General features: G+C 37.0%; 1 protein-coding gene across 1 annotated transcript in view; it reads right to left on the bottom strand.

The window, feature by feature from the left end:
- TRHDE (thyrotropin releasing hormone degrading enzyme) overlaps positions 1-17932 on the bottom strand; it is a 619915-nt gene that overhangs the window by 62061 nt on the left and 539922 nt on the right. The window contains exons 11-12 of the mRNA XM_083182555.1: positions 11623-11756; positions 11468-11523 (exon numbers count right to left, since the gene is read on the bottom strand). Of these exons, the coding sequence (XP_083038681.1) occupies positions 11468-11523; positions 11623-11756 (190 nt within the window). The remainder of the gene's footprint in view (positions 1-11467; positions 11524-11622; positions 11757-17932) is intronic.

The raw sequence follows: 17932 nt of genomic DNA, 5'->3' as shown, positions 1-17932 counted from the left end.
TTGATCGTGGGGTGGCATTAACAATTGTGGGGGCCATTTCAGACTTCAGGGGGACTATTTGGGCTCTGTGGCCCATTTAACATTGTTTCCTATGGAAAAATCGCGGGCATTGAGGCATTGAACAGTAAAATCGCGTCCAATCACACTTTTAACATTGTTCCCTATGGAAAATTGCGTGCATTGCGGCCATCGCGTCGCACCCATTTTTTAGTGCATTTGATGGCCGCGATGCCCGCGATGGGCGCCGTGCTAGGTAAAGAGTACCGAAGATTCACTTTCAAGCAAGTCAACAATTTGGCTTCAGATTGAAAAAGAAGTGAAGCTATTCATTCAACAGGAAATGCATTCATGACAGATAAACTATTCTGACCACAAGATTTGGCCACAAAGAATTTTCCAACATACACATCAGAAAGACAAATTATGCAAATACAGTATAAAAAAATGGCAGCCCAGGACACTGCAGATTGAATTGGAATCATTAAAAAAGTACCTTTACAGTATATCACTTGAAATAGATAAAGGAGAAATAATATAAATCCCAAATACAGTGGCAACCAGAGGCAGTTATTACTGTGAAGCCCTTTTCTCGAAACTGTATCTAGATTCTATTTTCAATCAGCCAAAGTTAATCTGAAACTTTGACCAATGCCCACAAACACTCAACCCTGATGGAAGCTATCTGATACATTATACTATTAAGAAATTATATGACCACATAAATGTGACCAAGATATTCTAGAATAAAACTAACACAAAGATTCCCATTTCAACGTATAATCATATTTAAAGACAAGATTTTTGCAATAAAAATGTCATACAGGTTTTGACCTGCTCCACAAGAGACCCCACATAATATTGAATGCATTTCTTTCTACATCTCAAAGAGACTTCCCCAGCACCTACTTCAGAGTAGTCTCAATATCTGATATAAAATACTCAAGCCTCATAAGACCAGCTAGATCTAAGTATCATGTGGATTATATCAATTAAAATTGGACTTTAATACTTTCCAGTTTCAGTGTTGTATTGTTACACAATGGCACAGCTCAGAATTTTTGCAGTACTTTTTTGTTCTTAGTATTCTTTGAATGTCACAATTTAAGTGATGTTCTGTCAAATATTTTTTAAATAATGCAAGCTTCTTTGCAGTGCTGAATTTCCCATTGGGCACATGAGGCACATGCTTTGGGGCGGCACTTTGATGCTTGTGATGGTATGTATGTACCAGTAAATGCTACATATTTACATGGTACTGTACCATATTCCATCTTCAATAGAGTGCAAATGGATAGGACATGCAGATACTGCCCCTGTAAGCTGTCCTACTTAGTAAATATGTACAGTATACTGTACATAAAAAAATGTTACAGTTAGTGGCTTTTTTATTATTATATTAAATTGGCCATCATCAAATGAGGGCTTAAAACTTATCAATAAAAATAATGCAATTAGACAGGGGGGGGGGGGGGGGGGGGTTGGCCATTATGGTTGTGCCTAGGGGAGCCCTCATCCCTAAGTCTGCCCCTGCTTCTTTGGTATTCTCTTCCTATTCAGATCGGAATAGTACAGTACAGTACAGTACATTGCTATATGTAGCAAACAATGTAGCAGGAAACATCTGTAATACAGTTCCAAAAACTAAAACGCTGGTATCGCTTGCATTAAACAAGGCAATGTATTATCTCTGCTGATGCCAGAATCAAGCAGTATGAAAAATTATATCAATCTCATAAGTTAATATGTAATACATCAGCGAGTTATATGTATATATCTCTGCATTTACTTTTTTGCCTTTCAAATATACATGTAATTCATACACATCATTTTTAAATTGACATACTCTAGCATCATTTGTGAGCAATAAAGGTTAACAACATTATGGGCATCTTCAATTAAACCCTATAGCTGTGTACACACAGGGGCGATAGGGGCTGAAATCGCTGAAAATATGGTCGCAGGCGACCATATTGCCAGTGATGGGAGTGTGCCCCGGCGATAAATCGACGGGTGCGCGCTCCCGTTTTCAGCCCCTTTCTAATCGCTGGTCGCAGGAGCTTGCTCCTGCGACCAGCTGATTACCTCTGCGGCACCACCGGCAGAGGTTCCCTTTCATCAGCGACCATCTCTGGTCGCTGATGAAAAGGAGAAACTGAGCAATATATTGCTCAGCCATATATTGCTACCAGTATATAGCTGAGCAATATATGTCCCCCGTGTGTATGGGGCTTTAGGGCCACATTAGTGCAATTTATTTTGCAGGATCAAGCTTGTGCATAAGTTTCAATCTTTTTGCAGAACTCACAAATGTATTAGCCTGTGAATTTGAAAGCTCAAGTTTATTACATGTGTTTTACATTTTTGGGAAAAATTTAGAGCTATTACCCTATTACATTGGAAAAGTTGTATGTTTTTCTTTGTTCTTAGCCTTGTGAGTTGCAGGAATGTGAGAAACATGCAAGTTTGCTTGTTCTCACACCCTGGACCAAATAGAGTTTGATAATCAAAAATTAAGAGATTTTGGGAGAGTTTTCCCATTTTTTTTAAAGCAGCAATGATTTATGCTGCAAAATCAGGTTGATTTTGCCATGTAATTGATTGCCACTTTAAAAAAAAATGGGAAAACTTTCCCAAAATCGGATTCTTGCACTATATTATTTGGAACTTTATTACATGTGCGAGTTGAAAAAAAGTGCAAATTTAGAGCTACAGGTAAACTTTATTTCAACTCACACTTTATTACATTTAGCTCTATAATGTGAATAAGTATAGATCACAATTGTAAATATAGCTACAGTAAACATAGGCTAAATAAATGCATTCTGGTCATACTAAGTAAAGTGTATTTATACAATATTATTGCACTTTTTTGTATTGATTATCTTATAGCAGAAAAATAGAGAATATACTACAGTACACAAAACAAAGTAGTCAATGCATAAAAGCTTGTATTTATTTATGCAATACCATACAGTCATCACTCACTGCACATAATATCAGCTAGAAAAGAGAAAAATGGTTTTGGGAAATAGTTGCTTGCCACGGTTACATATCATTTTTGCATGCATGCATACTCATTTCATTATTATTGTAAGCACACAGAAACAATCTATTCTGGTAATATATTACCAAAGATACTAGAAGGTATAAAATACATCAAACTCTCTCTCTCTTTATATATATATATACACACATATTATATATATATATATATATATATATATATATATATATATATATATATATATATATATGTTATAAATACAGTCTTTTCTGAGGTGCATTCGCTAGAAATATTTGACCTCTTAACATTCTTTTTTCAAACCGCATGAGCTGCTAATGAGACAGACAGAGACAGAATTAAGCCTCAATATATTCTACAGCATATTGACCTTGCTTTGTTCTTTAAAACAAGCTGCTGAACTCAGGGATATATTCTAGTGCATTCATTTTCCCTCTGGGGACAAAGTAGCAAATGGTGGTATAATTGCCAAGGGAAAATTATCACTGAGATGCGAATTATCTCCACGATAAATTCAGAAAATGTGAAACCAACCCAGACATTAGAATGACAGGGTTGATTTGCAAGGAGAGTGTCCACATTCACAGCACTAAACAATATAACAACATAGTACAGAAAAACATTGCCTGTAAATTTACCTGTAAAGTTAAAAGGACTAGTAGGAGCTTTATTAAAGTCATCAGTAACTTTAGAAGGCTTATATAATATAGAACCTTTACAGCGATTGACTCATGTATATACTATATTGCTTTATAAATTACTTTGTCAAGCTCAAACTGGCTATTAAAGATGATACATGACCAGCTTAATAGTTTAAAAATTAAAAGGTCCTAAGGGTTCTTGATAAAAAGAAAAAAGGAAAAATGTAAAAGAAATTGAGTCTCATACCCTAAATAATGACAAATAAAGGCTCATACTGTTGACTTTAAGATATTATGTGCTAAAAAAATAATAAATAAATTATGCTAGAATGGTCTACCTTACTATTAACTGACTCACGATGCATATCCCAGTTAGGCCACATGATACACAACATATTGATGCCAAACGTTTCAAATAATTATCTCATGAGCAGGATTACCTAACGATATCTGTAACTGTATAAATCACTGTACTCTAAGGTTAATCATGTTTTACAATTTGTAGTAAGTAGATTCAAATTAGGGGCAGATTAGTTATGTAAGCTACAATCAGTATTCTTGTAACCAGTTAATTTTGCAGACTAGTTTTAATGTTCTGGGTTTGTCCAGCAAAACATTTATTGATGCAGTTTGGAATACTGGCAACCATACTATTCTGTGAAGTGTGCCCATGGTATACTGAAGATCTAGCCTCCTGTTTTCTGTAAAAAGTTTTTGTAGTCTATGACATGTTCTGTTCCCACTTAGTTTATGTGTCTGCAATCTTAAGCTTGCTTAAAAAGGAGTGTTCTGAATCTTAGCCGGCCTGCTTCCCCCCCCCCCCCCCCCCCCCTAAATATAATACATGCAGGTCTAAGAAGTACAATTATATCAAAGGCTGTGTGTCATGATCTTTACCATAAAGTCTCTTTTTTTCTGTTGTAATGGCAATGCTGTGTGTTTTATTACACAGACATACAGTGGTATGGATGATTGTTACATAAGACTTCCTCCTTGGGAAATAACTGTGGATTGTTACAAAACATTTTATTAAAGTATCTAGGTATTTTTTTTAAATAGTAAAAATTAAAGGAAAATTTCAAAGATGCAGTGAAAAACTTATTTTAAAGTTTGAAAACAATGTAGTAGTAGACATTATGTAAAAGGGTATAGATGTAGCCACACTCAATCCATCCACTTGTGCTTATTTGGCATGCCAAATTTCAGCTGTGCAGAACAGCCACGCTGTGATATCGCAGCTTAATGTATTTCTATGACCTGCGAGAGTGAGCTAGATGCATGTGCATGGCAAAAGGATAACGCCAATTGTCATGGAAATCACACATGGTGTTTGGCATGGCAACGGTGAGCATGGCTACATCTGTATGTTAAAAGTGATCTACCGTAATAAAAACTCCGGTACTTATGTAGTATCTGGGCGCCCAATTTTAAAATCAGGTCGGAAAAATCGTATCGAATCGCATGCCATCTGATGCGATTTTCCATAGGATTCAATGTTAACATAGTCCTGTTCATTTCCCCACTACCCAAGTGGGCATAGAGTTGATTTTATAAAGCCCAAAGCGTGGCGAACGCAGCGAGCCCCGCGAGGGGCCGCGGATTACGTAAAATGTTTTCCGCGTCCGCTCGACGCACTTCGGGCTCGGTGGCACGCTGTGCTTGCCACGCTTTATAAAATCAACTCTATGCCCACTTGAATAGTGGGGAAATGAACAGGACCTTGTTAACATTGAATCCTATGCAAAATCGCATCGCATCGCATGCGATATTGCATGCGATATCGGATGCGATTCGATGCAATTTTGCCGAAAAATCGTGTTGAATCGCATCTGATTGTATGCCTTAAGGTAAGGCATACAATCAGAAAATCGGCAGCCCAGATACTACATAAGTACCAAAACTCCTTATCAGAAGTTATGACTATGGTCAATTTTTTTCCTTTGTGCCCACCATTGATGACATCTAACCAAAGAAGAACTAAAGAGTCTAGGGAGTCACTCTAAATTGGTATGGAAGTAGAACAAAGATGAGTAATAGTATGCAGTGAACACTGAGACACATTTGACTGTGAACGATTTATGAAGGCATTTACAAACCTATCAGAGCAAAATAAAGAACAATTCACATGTACTATACAAACAAAATAAAGTCATATGCGGTGATAAAGAAAGTGCAGACAAGAGGCAATTTTTTAAGCTCATAAGAACTTTAAATCTAGACAGGATCAAAAGTGGATAGACTGCCCCTAAAACTCTAACTTTTGAAGAGCATAATTATAATCCAAAATATGTCCAGAATTAATTTCTATTTGTAAATGCCAGAAAAACAACTTCTTACTTTTTAGGACACATCATATAATTTATTTGATAACAGTTGCAATTATATAACTGTTATAATGTGTCAAATGATGTTATACATTCTATAAACACATTCTATAATGTACTTTATACAGTAACAGTTGAATTTCTACAGAATAATGATTTTTACATTTTTAGTATATGTAAAAAATGTTTACCTACTGTAATTGGGTTAAAATATAATGGGTTTATTGAGTCTGACTATATACATATTATTGTGAAGGTGTTTTATAAATATTTTCATCTTTATGTTTTTTTAATTGTTAGCATGTACCCTTTTATATAAATATACAATTACCATATTTTTTTAAAGTATTTTATGAAAATAGTTAATATTTTGTAGCTGATGAAGTGATAAAAAATTCTATTGCCAAGACAGGAACGCCACAAAAGGTCACTACTATAAGCTCACCTTGTACTTGCAAAAAATTGCCCTTGTGTGCCTTATGCTACAGATATAATCACATTGAAATAAAACATCACAGATTAATAAAAAAACATCACTTATAAAATATTTAATGAAGCTGGCTGCCGGTTGTAACACACAGAAATGTTATTTAAGTACAATGGTTCATAAGAGCAAACGTCTAAGGGAAGTCATTCTCTTGCTGACTGAAAACTGCAGTGAACTTTTCAGAGCCAGACTCTTTTATATATACATTACAGGTAACTAATGAATCGATAAACTGTCTTGTAAAAAGAAAATAAAAAAATAATAATCATTTGCAAGAAATGTGATATTGCTCTCAAATGTTAACTGTTATTGTCATACACCAATGGCTATATTTCAGTCTTAATCACTTTTGTTAGAGGTTTACTTTCATCCGCACATTTCCTTTTTAATGTATACTTAGGGACTGTCCTGGAATTTAGTCTCAAAGTCACTGGAATTACACAAAGAAGCAAAGGCTTGAAAATGAGTTTGTCAGAAGAAGCAGAAAAAGTTCCAATCCAATGTAGATAAAATTAGGACTCAACTGTTTCAAAGCACCACTTGGTAATAGTGCACTTTGGAGCAGTACCCGCAGAGTAAATCCATTTATTACAACAAAACAAATAGCAGAAAAAAAAATGTTCCACTGTGAATTATATTATTTCATGGTACAGTATCTGCCATTCTTGAATGTTTTCCAAGTGCATTTTGTATATATAGCTCACCCTATGTAGCTTTAATAATTTTTCCTCAATCACAATTTCATATAAATTTCTTGACAAATAAAGCAGATAATAGCACTGTGTAGTATTTTCATTTCTGTTTTAAACTAATTGACCATGCTCCACTTCAGCACCTGAAATTTAGTATTAGTAGTTCCCATGTAGCCAACATGCACAACGTACTATAAGTAACTCCACACAACATCCTATTACGTAGCCTATTCTCCGGATGAGTATACCAATATTCTGATTTAACCACTTATAGGGGGAAATTAAACAGTGCAATATTTTGCTGGGCATCTGCTTTATCTGGCTGTATACAGTACATTATTATATTATACACTCAAACAATTTTAGGAAGAATTATTTTTAAGAAAGGAGGCACTTTGTGGCCATCACTTTGAATTGCTTTTACTATCAGATTGCAGACCTATCTGGGTAGTGCAGAATGGTTAGGGTTTTTACTGTGCACTACTTATAATTATAATGAAAATCAAATTTTTGAACAATAAACTGTACAAATGTTGTTATTACAGTACATGAAAAATTTCTAAAACAGAAAAAAAACAAGCGTTGAGTCACCAAAATCATACTACAATTCTGGCCTAAATATGTACAATAATTATCTGTTATATATTTTGATTGCATCACACGTGAGCATTAATTAGGCATGATTAAACATTTTGAAATGTTTTAAAAAAAGATCTTACTTTATTGGCTGAATATATTACAACTCAAACCCATGCAGTTCCTCTTCCCTGCCTGGGGTGTCGCTGTCTGCTGTGGTGTTTCTAGCACAGGTCTGGTTTGCATATCAGTGCTGATATATAGACCACATTGTGCTAGAAGCACTACAGCAGACAGCGACATCCCAGGCAGGGATGAGGAACTGCATGGGTTTTCAAAGATAGCAGGTGCTAGAATGAACACTATGGAGTGCACTATCATGTTACATAATAACAACTGGGACACTCGAATGTGGTACAATATGAAATGGAGGCACTAAAGTGTTCCATAATAGGAACAGTGGCAATGTTACTGGGAATAATTTGAACTAGAGGGCACTCTAATTGGCACAGTATGAACATAGGACACTTAGTGTTCATTCTAGAACCCGCAACCTTTGAAAGCCCATGCAGTTCCTCTTCCCTGCCTGGGGTGTCACTGTCTGCTGTGGTGTTTCTAGCACAGGTATGCTTTGCATATCATTTCTGATATACAGACCACACTGTGCTAGAAGCACTACAGTAGACAGCGACACCCCAGGCAGGGAAGAGGAACTGCATGGGTTTTCAAAGGTGGCGGGTGCTAGAATGAACACTAGACACTGTAATGTGACATTATATGAACAAGGGCCAAGCTATGTCATAATGTTAATTTGCATACTGTGTACTGGTAGATTTACAATGGTTCAGAAAATGAACTAGGCCACTCAGTCAACACACCACATAAGAATACATTACATGAACTAGCAAAGCATTGTGTTTATAAACATAGAACACACTCATATGTAGACTTGGCTGTGACCTATGTTTTCTGCTGAAGCATGCACAGATCAGTGTGATCTGCAAGGCATGCTGCTCACAGGCTGATCTATAGAATTCAGGCACAACATGATTAAATTCACATACAACTATCAACGGTTGCATATAGTAGACCACTGGAAAACATTATTCTGTAAAACACAATTCCCAGCTATAGTATGCAGCCCAAACTGCTGTAAAATGTAGTAAATTTACTCCAAGGATTGTATGCTAGGTTTATGCTTGCCATTAAAACAACCAAAAATGGTTCAAAATGATCCTGAATGTGGCAAACAGGCTTTGCTTGACTATATGCAAACATGCACACTTAACAACAAAATTCTTTAAAAAATCCTTTATCTAAATTACACTACGTTTGGCAATAGTCCAACATATTGTCACCAAGGCAGGGTATAGAATATGCCACTTTAGCCTTGAAGTCTTTTCCATAGAAAATATTTTAATGGACATTGGGCATGATTCAGCATGGATCACATATGATAACCTGTTTGCATCTCAGGCTGCCTGTCACAGGACAGCTTGCGAGGTCAAGAACACTGTACCTGGCCATTCATTAGTCTGGCCATTATCGCCAGACTAAAGTTCTCAACTAAGTGCTGGTAGCCACATAAAATAGGCTTTATATATTAGAGTTTTATTCTTCATATTAAACTTGAATTCCAGATGTGGTCATGGTTTATCACATTAGTCCTCATGCAACAAGCACATATAGGGTCTGATTCAATACCATTCGGAACAGGGTGAATTCATGCCCCATGAATCCATGGTGAGGGGTCTGTGCATGTGCACACACTTATTTGGGCATGTCTGGACCTCAGGTGCATAAGGCTTTGACAAGTTTCAGACTCGCCTAGCAATTTACTCCAGAGGTTGGGCATGGGCGAACATTGGGAACCCCAGTTTTTTTATAGGTGTCCAATAAAAACTTCTGGGCATTCCCCCAGGAATGCAGACGGGATGTTGCCTGCCGGGGTGGGTGGCTGATGACACAGGACGTTAGTGCCAGCCCCCTCTTCGGCAGACAGATTTTTAGACTGAGCAAAATCGTTCAATGGTTGGTAAAGATCAAATGATTTCTCATCCCTCCCGCTGCATGTAAGGGGAAGTGTTCGCATACATCCCGTCGCATTGTATCGAGGGGATACCGCAGAAGGGGGGCAGACGTTTGGCCAGGCCGTAAGCACCCCCATAGTGTAAAGGTACCCAATTTAAAGTTGCACCCCTTAGGAATTTGCTGATATACTGTAACAAATTGTTTTGGATAATATGGGCGGTTGAACTTTTGGCCTGAGTCAGAGGTGAACAATAGAGAGGGCTGCACACAGAATTATTGGGAATTTGTGGCTGTGCAAGGACCATTCTGTACATGCACAGAATGGGCCTTGTGCATAGTTCCTCTATGCCTTTGGCAGATTGACAGACAATATTGTTGAGAGCATGAGAATATCTGCATTACCAGAAAATGTTACTCCTGTTTTCTGGAAGAAGAGAACCAATGATCTCCATGTCATGACTGATGGTCGTGATGTGGGATCCAAGCTTGCAACATTGATCATAGTGCTGGGAACACAGTTACATGCAGTAGGCATCTCTTTAACTGAGATATCTCCTATGTTTCCCTCCTGAATTTGGACAGAAAAGTAATGCTGCCTGCATGCAGCATTGAACTTCCAAATTTAAGTTCTAAATCAGGACCTTTGTACACAGCAAGAGATCTACTGGAATTGTGCACCTCCAAGGAGTTCATAGTGGACATCTTAGAATGCAGTACATTTTCTGTACTGTGCATACAAAAAGTACATTTATGTTAGAGTACACAAGCTGTTTTTAAAAATTCTATTACAAGAGTTTTTATAATGTACAATGTTTTGACATGGATCTTAGGCCTGATTCATAGTTTATCACAAAAGTAAAATCTTTCCAACATGGGCAAAACCATGTGCACTAAAGGTGGGGCAGATGTTCAGAGAGATGTAAATTTGGGTGGGGTGTGTACAAACTTAAATCTAAATTGCATTGTAAAAATAAAGCAGCCAGTGTCTACCCTGCACAGAACAAAAATAACTCACCCAAATCGAAATCCCTCTGCACGTTACATCAGCCCCACCTGCAGAGCACACGGTTTTGCCCATTTGGGAAATAGTTTTGCAATCAACTCTGAATCCGGACCCTTATTTATCATGCTTTTTTTTGGATGGGTATTTCCGTAGACCTGAAGTATACATTCTATCATTAATCTGAACTTGAGAGAGAGAGGTAATTATATTTAGATTTCTTTTGGTATTGGAAAAATCTCTCTGGAAAATATTGCAATCTCTCTGGAAAAGTTGCATGCTATGTGAAAACAAAACAGTGTGTATGAAGCATGAAGGTATTTCCCTTGAAAAATGTAATATAGCATCTTGCTCATTTTTAAATCAGTTCATTAGCAAAAGAAAAAGGGGAAGCTCATTAATCTTCGGCATATACCTGCTGAAAAATTGATCAAGACTTTGATGCTAAGGAAATACCCTGAAGCGGCTATTGATCAGCAAATGTGGTGAGTGCTTTAGACTGTGGAAATATGGTGAAGAAAGGAACAAAAGAAGTGTTATGCATGGAGAGTCAGAAGAGAAATCAGGCTTCTTCAAGTGTGAAACTTATCCACATAAATTGAAGCAAAGTGGTGCAGCCCTATTCTCCACTGAAGCTTTCAAACAATAGTTGACAAGAGTGCTCATTAAGTTGGACATCTGCAAGAAAACATACCTCGCCAGATTGAAAGCATCATCGATCAGTCCTGCTCGATTACTGACAGAAATGACCTATGAGAAAAATTGAACCATTTAGGATGATAATGCCAGTAAGGAGCTTTATATCAAAACAAATCCCTGCAAAGAAATCTTAACAAGAACTTACAGTACCTCACAGTTCCTCATTAGCTGGTCAATCAGTAATCTCCAGTTCTTGACATCATAGTTAACTCTAAAGTAACCAATTTGATCAATGTTCCCCAGAATCCAGTTGCTTTCATCCAGGGTGGGAATTTGATGGTATTCTAAAAGGCATGAAAATTGTAAATTATTTAATGTGCTCTAAACTGTACTGTTTAGACTGTATTTTTAAATAATTAGAGAACGCATGTTGCATTACAAACAAAAATGGATGATAAACAGTACTTTATGCTCATTAAGCTTACTAATTGTCTGAGGTAATTATTAAGGCATTAGGAAAGAGATTTCCTCAGTCTAAATAACAGTTCATTTGAAATTATTTATACAGCATCTGTTCTCACTATCAGGATAAACTACATCAATAATCTCAAATGTTTTAAACTTTCATATCATTATTATGTGCTTTATTGTAATCTTACAGTCAATGTAAGACACACCGGGCAACTTTATTTCTCTGTGTCAATAAATCATGACTTATATGGATTTATACACATTTTCCTCTGAAATATACTGAGCATGAAACAATGACATTTCTATATTTAAAATAACAACTGTTTGTTTGATGCATACAAATACTTTCATACTGTTTGCAAAGCAGATTTTAGTGAAGCGCTCTGCTCCTATGGTGCGTGTGTTTTTGGAGGGGTTTGGGTTCGGTCTGTGAAATGATGAATAACTTTTTGTGCTGGAAAAAACTTTACTGAAGAGGTAAATGTACATACAATGTATTCACATTAATAACAATTACACACATACATAGTAACACGCATGTATAATAATGCTAAAGCAGTTCTGTATCACCTAATGTGGGTCGGGGCTTTGGGGGATGTGCAGATTGTGGTTAGGGGTAGTTCAGAGAGATTACAGTCAGTGGTGATGCGTCCACACGGTTGCGGTGTCTCGCTGTCCCGCGTGTCTGATGCCACCTGAGTTGTTAAATCTGTTTTTGTGGAGGTTTTGTGCAAATTTCCTTCTGTAGAAACCGCTACACACCAATACAACGGAGAAATGCGTCAAGGGGCAGAGCTAACGTATACTCCATATCTGAACTTTCTACCAGCAGTTCCCATGCTACCTCCACAAAACCGACTTATCGTCATTTCGAGCCGGCCATCCACGCCAGTGATCAACGGGAGACCCCCAGTGCCCTGGCACCAACAACACAAGCCGTTCTCACGCAAGAAAAGAGATAAACCAGAGTGGCCTGGGTGAGTCTACCTGCACCTTACACCATTCCTCCTAGTCCCCGGCAGTCCAGCGGCTTCCATCTGGCTGTGCGCCGAAGGTGGGCAGCTCGTTTACTGTACACAGAACATCAGCTGATCGTCAACAGGCGGTGGCAGCTGACAGTGTAGCTTGAGCAGTCTACGGACAGGATGGACTGTATCCATAAAGCCTAAAAACCGGCCACTGAATATCTTTTTCAGTTTCCCTGAAAATATTACTTCCAAGTCGTGCACAGGGAGCGACTAAAGTAACTGCATTTACCAACTAAGTAGAGATTATTAGCACCACTAATTATCGGGACTATTATATGCTGAAATTATCTCTATATGAGTATACGTTGTTCCTTTTTCTTATTTGTATTTTTATCATTTGTAATTTTTACCATAAATATGTACCCAAGGTATAACAATTTTTATATATGTTTGTAACAATAAATGTATGAACTCTTTGAACTAATTCCAATTGTGTGGCACTCTCTGGATACATGTGTTTATTCACATATATCCATCTGTTTATTGTTCTACTCTAGCAAATCATCCAATTTGTTAATTGGGAGCAGCCGTCTACTTTTTAAATATAATCCCTTATTCCAAGTGTGAGATTTAGTGTTTGCGCCTGATTGGTTAAATTTCAACCTAATTTTTACCAAAATACTTTGAACTTTCATACTGTAGTTGATGGTTCTTTATTTAAAAGGTTCCACGCCTTAATGACCTGATGCTGAGCTGATTGCAAATTGTCTGTATATGCTCCAACTTTCCAGGAGAGAAATACATATGTAGCCAGACTTGTTCAAACCACGATGCACATGTGCACTTGTCGCATGTGTGATTTACTGCACCAGCAGAAGCAATAGCCTCCACAGACCCCTTGATGGCTTGGAGGTTCTGGGTGGCTTGTGGGTGCTGGGTTTCTGCAGGGGTAATTGCTACACCCCTGCCGGGGTCCTGTCACACCCAATATTTCCCTTCCAAAATGAGACAGTAATTAAGGATGCTAGAGGAGGCAGTGGCCATTTTGAGAGGGACATTTAATGGGAGCAAAAGCGACAGACCAGTGGAGGCAGGTACCATGGGGGGAAGTGCCTGAAATATTTCTGTCAGGGAGGCACAGGATTAATAGGTATACCACTGCACACAACTATTTGCACCAAGCATCTAGCAAATGTACATGTGCACCTAGCTATGGACATGCCTGTGCATATGCACATGTGTGTCCATCGCCCATGGGAACGCCCAGCATTTTGTGGGCATCCCCATGAAAACTCTGAACATCCCTATGGGTATATGGGTGGGCTGATGCCTGCCGGGGCCAGCCGCTTGCCCCATCTTTGCCCAGGAGCACACAAATAAAAGTCAGTTGTCACTGACTACTATTGGCAAAGACATGAGAAGTCATTAGATGGTCGGCAAACATCAAATTACTTTTTCTGCAGTGGAGGCATGTGAGGGGATGTGTTTTTGTTACACATCCCCTCGCATGTTACCAAGGGGAATTGACTGCAGGTGGGGTGGGCGCTTGGATGTGCGGTGTCTCAGGTGCTCTGTAAGCTGCGCAGTTTACTGATCCAACTTGATTTGAGCCCTTATACTGTTGTCATACAAAAATCAAGACAAATTCCATACATAGAACATATTAAATAGTACTGGAGGCTGAAGATACACAACTCCGTGCCTCCAATAATCACATCAGCAATAATAAAAAAAAACACAAATAGTCACTTGATAAAATTAAATCCTCAGATGCTGATATATGCTGTATATGAAGATACTAAAATTTAAAGGAAAACATTAGAAAGTGTGCAAACACATCAAATTAAAAAACAAAGTACCTGTATTTCATACTACATTCTTTACAAATACTTTCCGATCGTAAAAATGTACAAATGATATTATTTATATATATGTTATTTACATGACTACATTCATATTTGATGTATGCTATTTGAGGTCCTGTACATTTTCTGACAAATGTCAACATTCTGACTTTCTTAGCTGACAGCTTTATAAATCTCTGTACTGGAAATGAGTGAAGCATTTCTAGTTTGTGCTTCTATAAGTATCAGTGTTGTAGAGCCAGAGCAACAAGTTATACTTTTTATTTAAGTAGACTCACAAACTTTGCACTGCTGTGACTGTATCAATAATTCATATTTTTTGTGATTTTAAATCTTGCACAAACTCCATTACTCTTTTGGATTTCCACTCACATCATTAGTTTTTGATCTTGGCTTCTGGATATGTTGAGTTTCACTAAATGCAAGGTTTTAAATTACTCATCATACATCTTTGGTGGCTTGCCTATCTTTTCTATGGTTGAACTTCCATGCTGGTAGTCTCTGGATCAGACATATCTCCAGCTGGTGGGATGTCCATGACACATACTTGCTCTGTATGTCAGAGTATATGGTTTTCTCTGGGTTAGTCAATGGCATTCATGTGACTATTCTGTTCTTCATAATTTTTAATCCAATGAGACCAAATCTTCTATGCCCCAATTCCAATTACTGTGACTGAGTTGTTATTTGTGCAAAGCAGTGTTCGGTGTCAAGGACTACAATTGCTGAGACCATGTGCCAATAATTGTGCAACTTCTCACAATGTATTTTCCTTTAAGTTTGTTCTTATATTTGGTAAACACATTTTTTATTTTAGCGGCTTGCTCTTGTTCCAATTTTCAAGTGTGCTTTATATGTCTGCACTATTGTTTTTCTGTTTCCATTCATTTGCTTTGTGACAACATGCATATGTAAACAATATATTGTTGTTTTAGATACATTTAGGCCCTTATTCAGATCTGATCACAGTACAAATTTGTTCTTAAAATGGGCAAAACCATGTGCACTGCAGGTGGGGCAGATGTAACATGTATAGAGTTAGATTTGTGTGAGATATTTTGTTTCTGTGCAGGGTAAATACTGGCTGCATTATTTTTACACTGCAATTAGATTTCAATCTCAACACTCCCCACACAAATTTAACTCTCTCTGCACATGTTACATCTGCCCCACCTGCAGTGCACATGGTTTTACCCATTTTGAGAACAAATTTGTACTGCAATCAGATCTGAATAAGGGCCTTAGTCAGAGACCATTGCTACAGACATTTTGACCTGGAAAAAGCAAAACATAGCTAAGACATTTTTTTCTGAAAATGTCTATATCATTATTTAGTTCTGTCTGATGTGCCCAAAATAATCTGCAACGCTAGATTGCCAAATCATTATAAAATATAATTTATATAAAATGCATTTGTACATCAACATGATTCATAAAATGTTCATAAAGGAGGTGTAGACATAAGACAAATGGCAGTGTTCTACTCTTCAGAGATTTAAGTTTAAAAGGAGAAAACAATATCAGCTAGAGGTACATGAGGTACAGGAATACCGATGAGTATGGGTTTGGTAGAACACGCAGAGGGATTAATATCAGGTGGGTCAAGGATAGATAACTTTCAAAAAGTGGATTTGAGAGTGTACTTAAGAGTCTGAAAGTTGAGGGTTCCATCAAGGAATAAATATTAGAGGTGGGAGTGGGAAGTCATTACCTGTGATTAAAAGTTTAAATCTGAGGTTCATTGAAGAGGATGAGCTACATTTTATCTCAAATATGTATGAAGCGGAGGAGTTGGTAAGAACAAAGAGAGGATGATAAGCTTGAATTGAATTTTGGATGGGGAGATACTGAAATTATTTCTATAATGGTAAAACCATTGTGGAGCAGGAAGAGAGGATGATCAGTCTTGCTAGAGCACTTATTGGTAAATCTAACATTGATATAATTGAATATATGTATGTTTTACAGGGTTGGATGTATCAATTATTGGGAAATGTTTTCAATAATGAATAAGGATCATATCCAAGGACAGGGGCTCGAAGAAGTGCCTGTCTCTAATATATATATATAAAATTAAGTTTTCACTAAAGTGGTCCATTTGTGCACTGTAAATAAATTAATTATTATTTATATAGGATTATGTAATAAAAGAGAGGTGCCATTTATGTTACTATCTTAGGCAGCAGATGGTTGAACCAACTGGTGGCAAAGGCAAACAAAGTTGGAAGAGAAGAATATATCATAAGATTGTAAAATGTTGGCATTTCATTATGGTTTTATATATATGCAGTACTGTATAGGGCAGGGCTGGGCAATTGCGGCCCTCCAGATGTTGATGAACTACACATCCCAGGATGCTTTGCTATGTGGCCATGCTGAAACTGATGCAAGGAATGCTGGGATGTGTAGTTCATCAACATCTGGAGGGCTGCAACTGCCCAGCCCTGGTATAGGGGTTCAATAAAAAACACTTACTTACATTTTGACCTGTTTTATGTATATTTATATTCATATTTTTCATTGCTAATTGAACATATATTATAAACTACATAGGTCAAATGTACTAGCATACATGATTCCATAGAAGAGTCTATAAAATAAGTAATATTAGTTTTCTATAGAATTATCAACATCACAAATATCATAGGTTTTATTATACTCATTACTTTCAAATATATAGTTGCTGACATTCTGTGTGTTTCTGATCATGACATAAACAACCTCCCACATAAACTTGCTATGGAAACCATTTTCCATGTAAAGTAGCTGTCAATGAGAGAGAAAATTATCTAAAAATAAAGAATAAAGGTGAGCGAAAGAGAAAAATAACTTTTTATCAAACAAGAAAAGTTCACCTCTCTAAAAGCAAATTAGGCATATTTATGGTCTCACATATGTCAATTTTTCATAAATAATATTACAATAATTGTAATTAGTCTTCTTCTCTTGCTGTTATTTGAGTTGTTATCATAGGTCAGTTAACAATCAATTAAGCATTCTATATAAAATATATGGCATTACTCTTTGTATAATAGGTTAAAGTGTGTATATAAATAAATATAAATAAATACATATATATATATATATGTACCTTGGAGAAAGTTGGCACTCGTGAGTCTTCAATAATGCAAATAATTTTCTTTATTCCGACATGTTTCGGTCAGTGACCGTCGTCAGGGAACTGACCGAAACATGTCGGAATAAAGAAAATTATTT

Source organism: Crinia signifera, chromosome 4 (assembly GCF_055691185.1).
Source record: "Crinia signifera chromosome 4, ASM5569118v1, whole genome shotgun sequence".
NCBI lineage: Eukaryota > Metazoa > Chordata > Amphibia > Anura > Myobatrachidae > Crinia > Crinia signifera.
The sequence above is the reverse complement of the archived record's forward strand: the minus strand, read 5'-3'. Positions and strand labels throughout refer to the sequence as shown.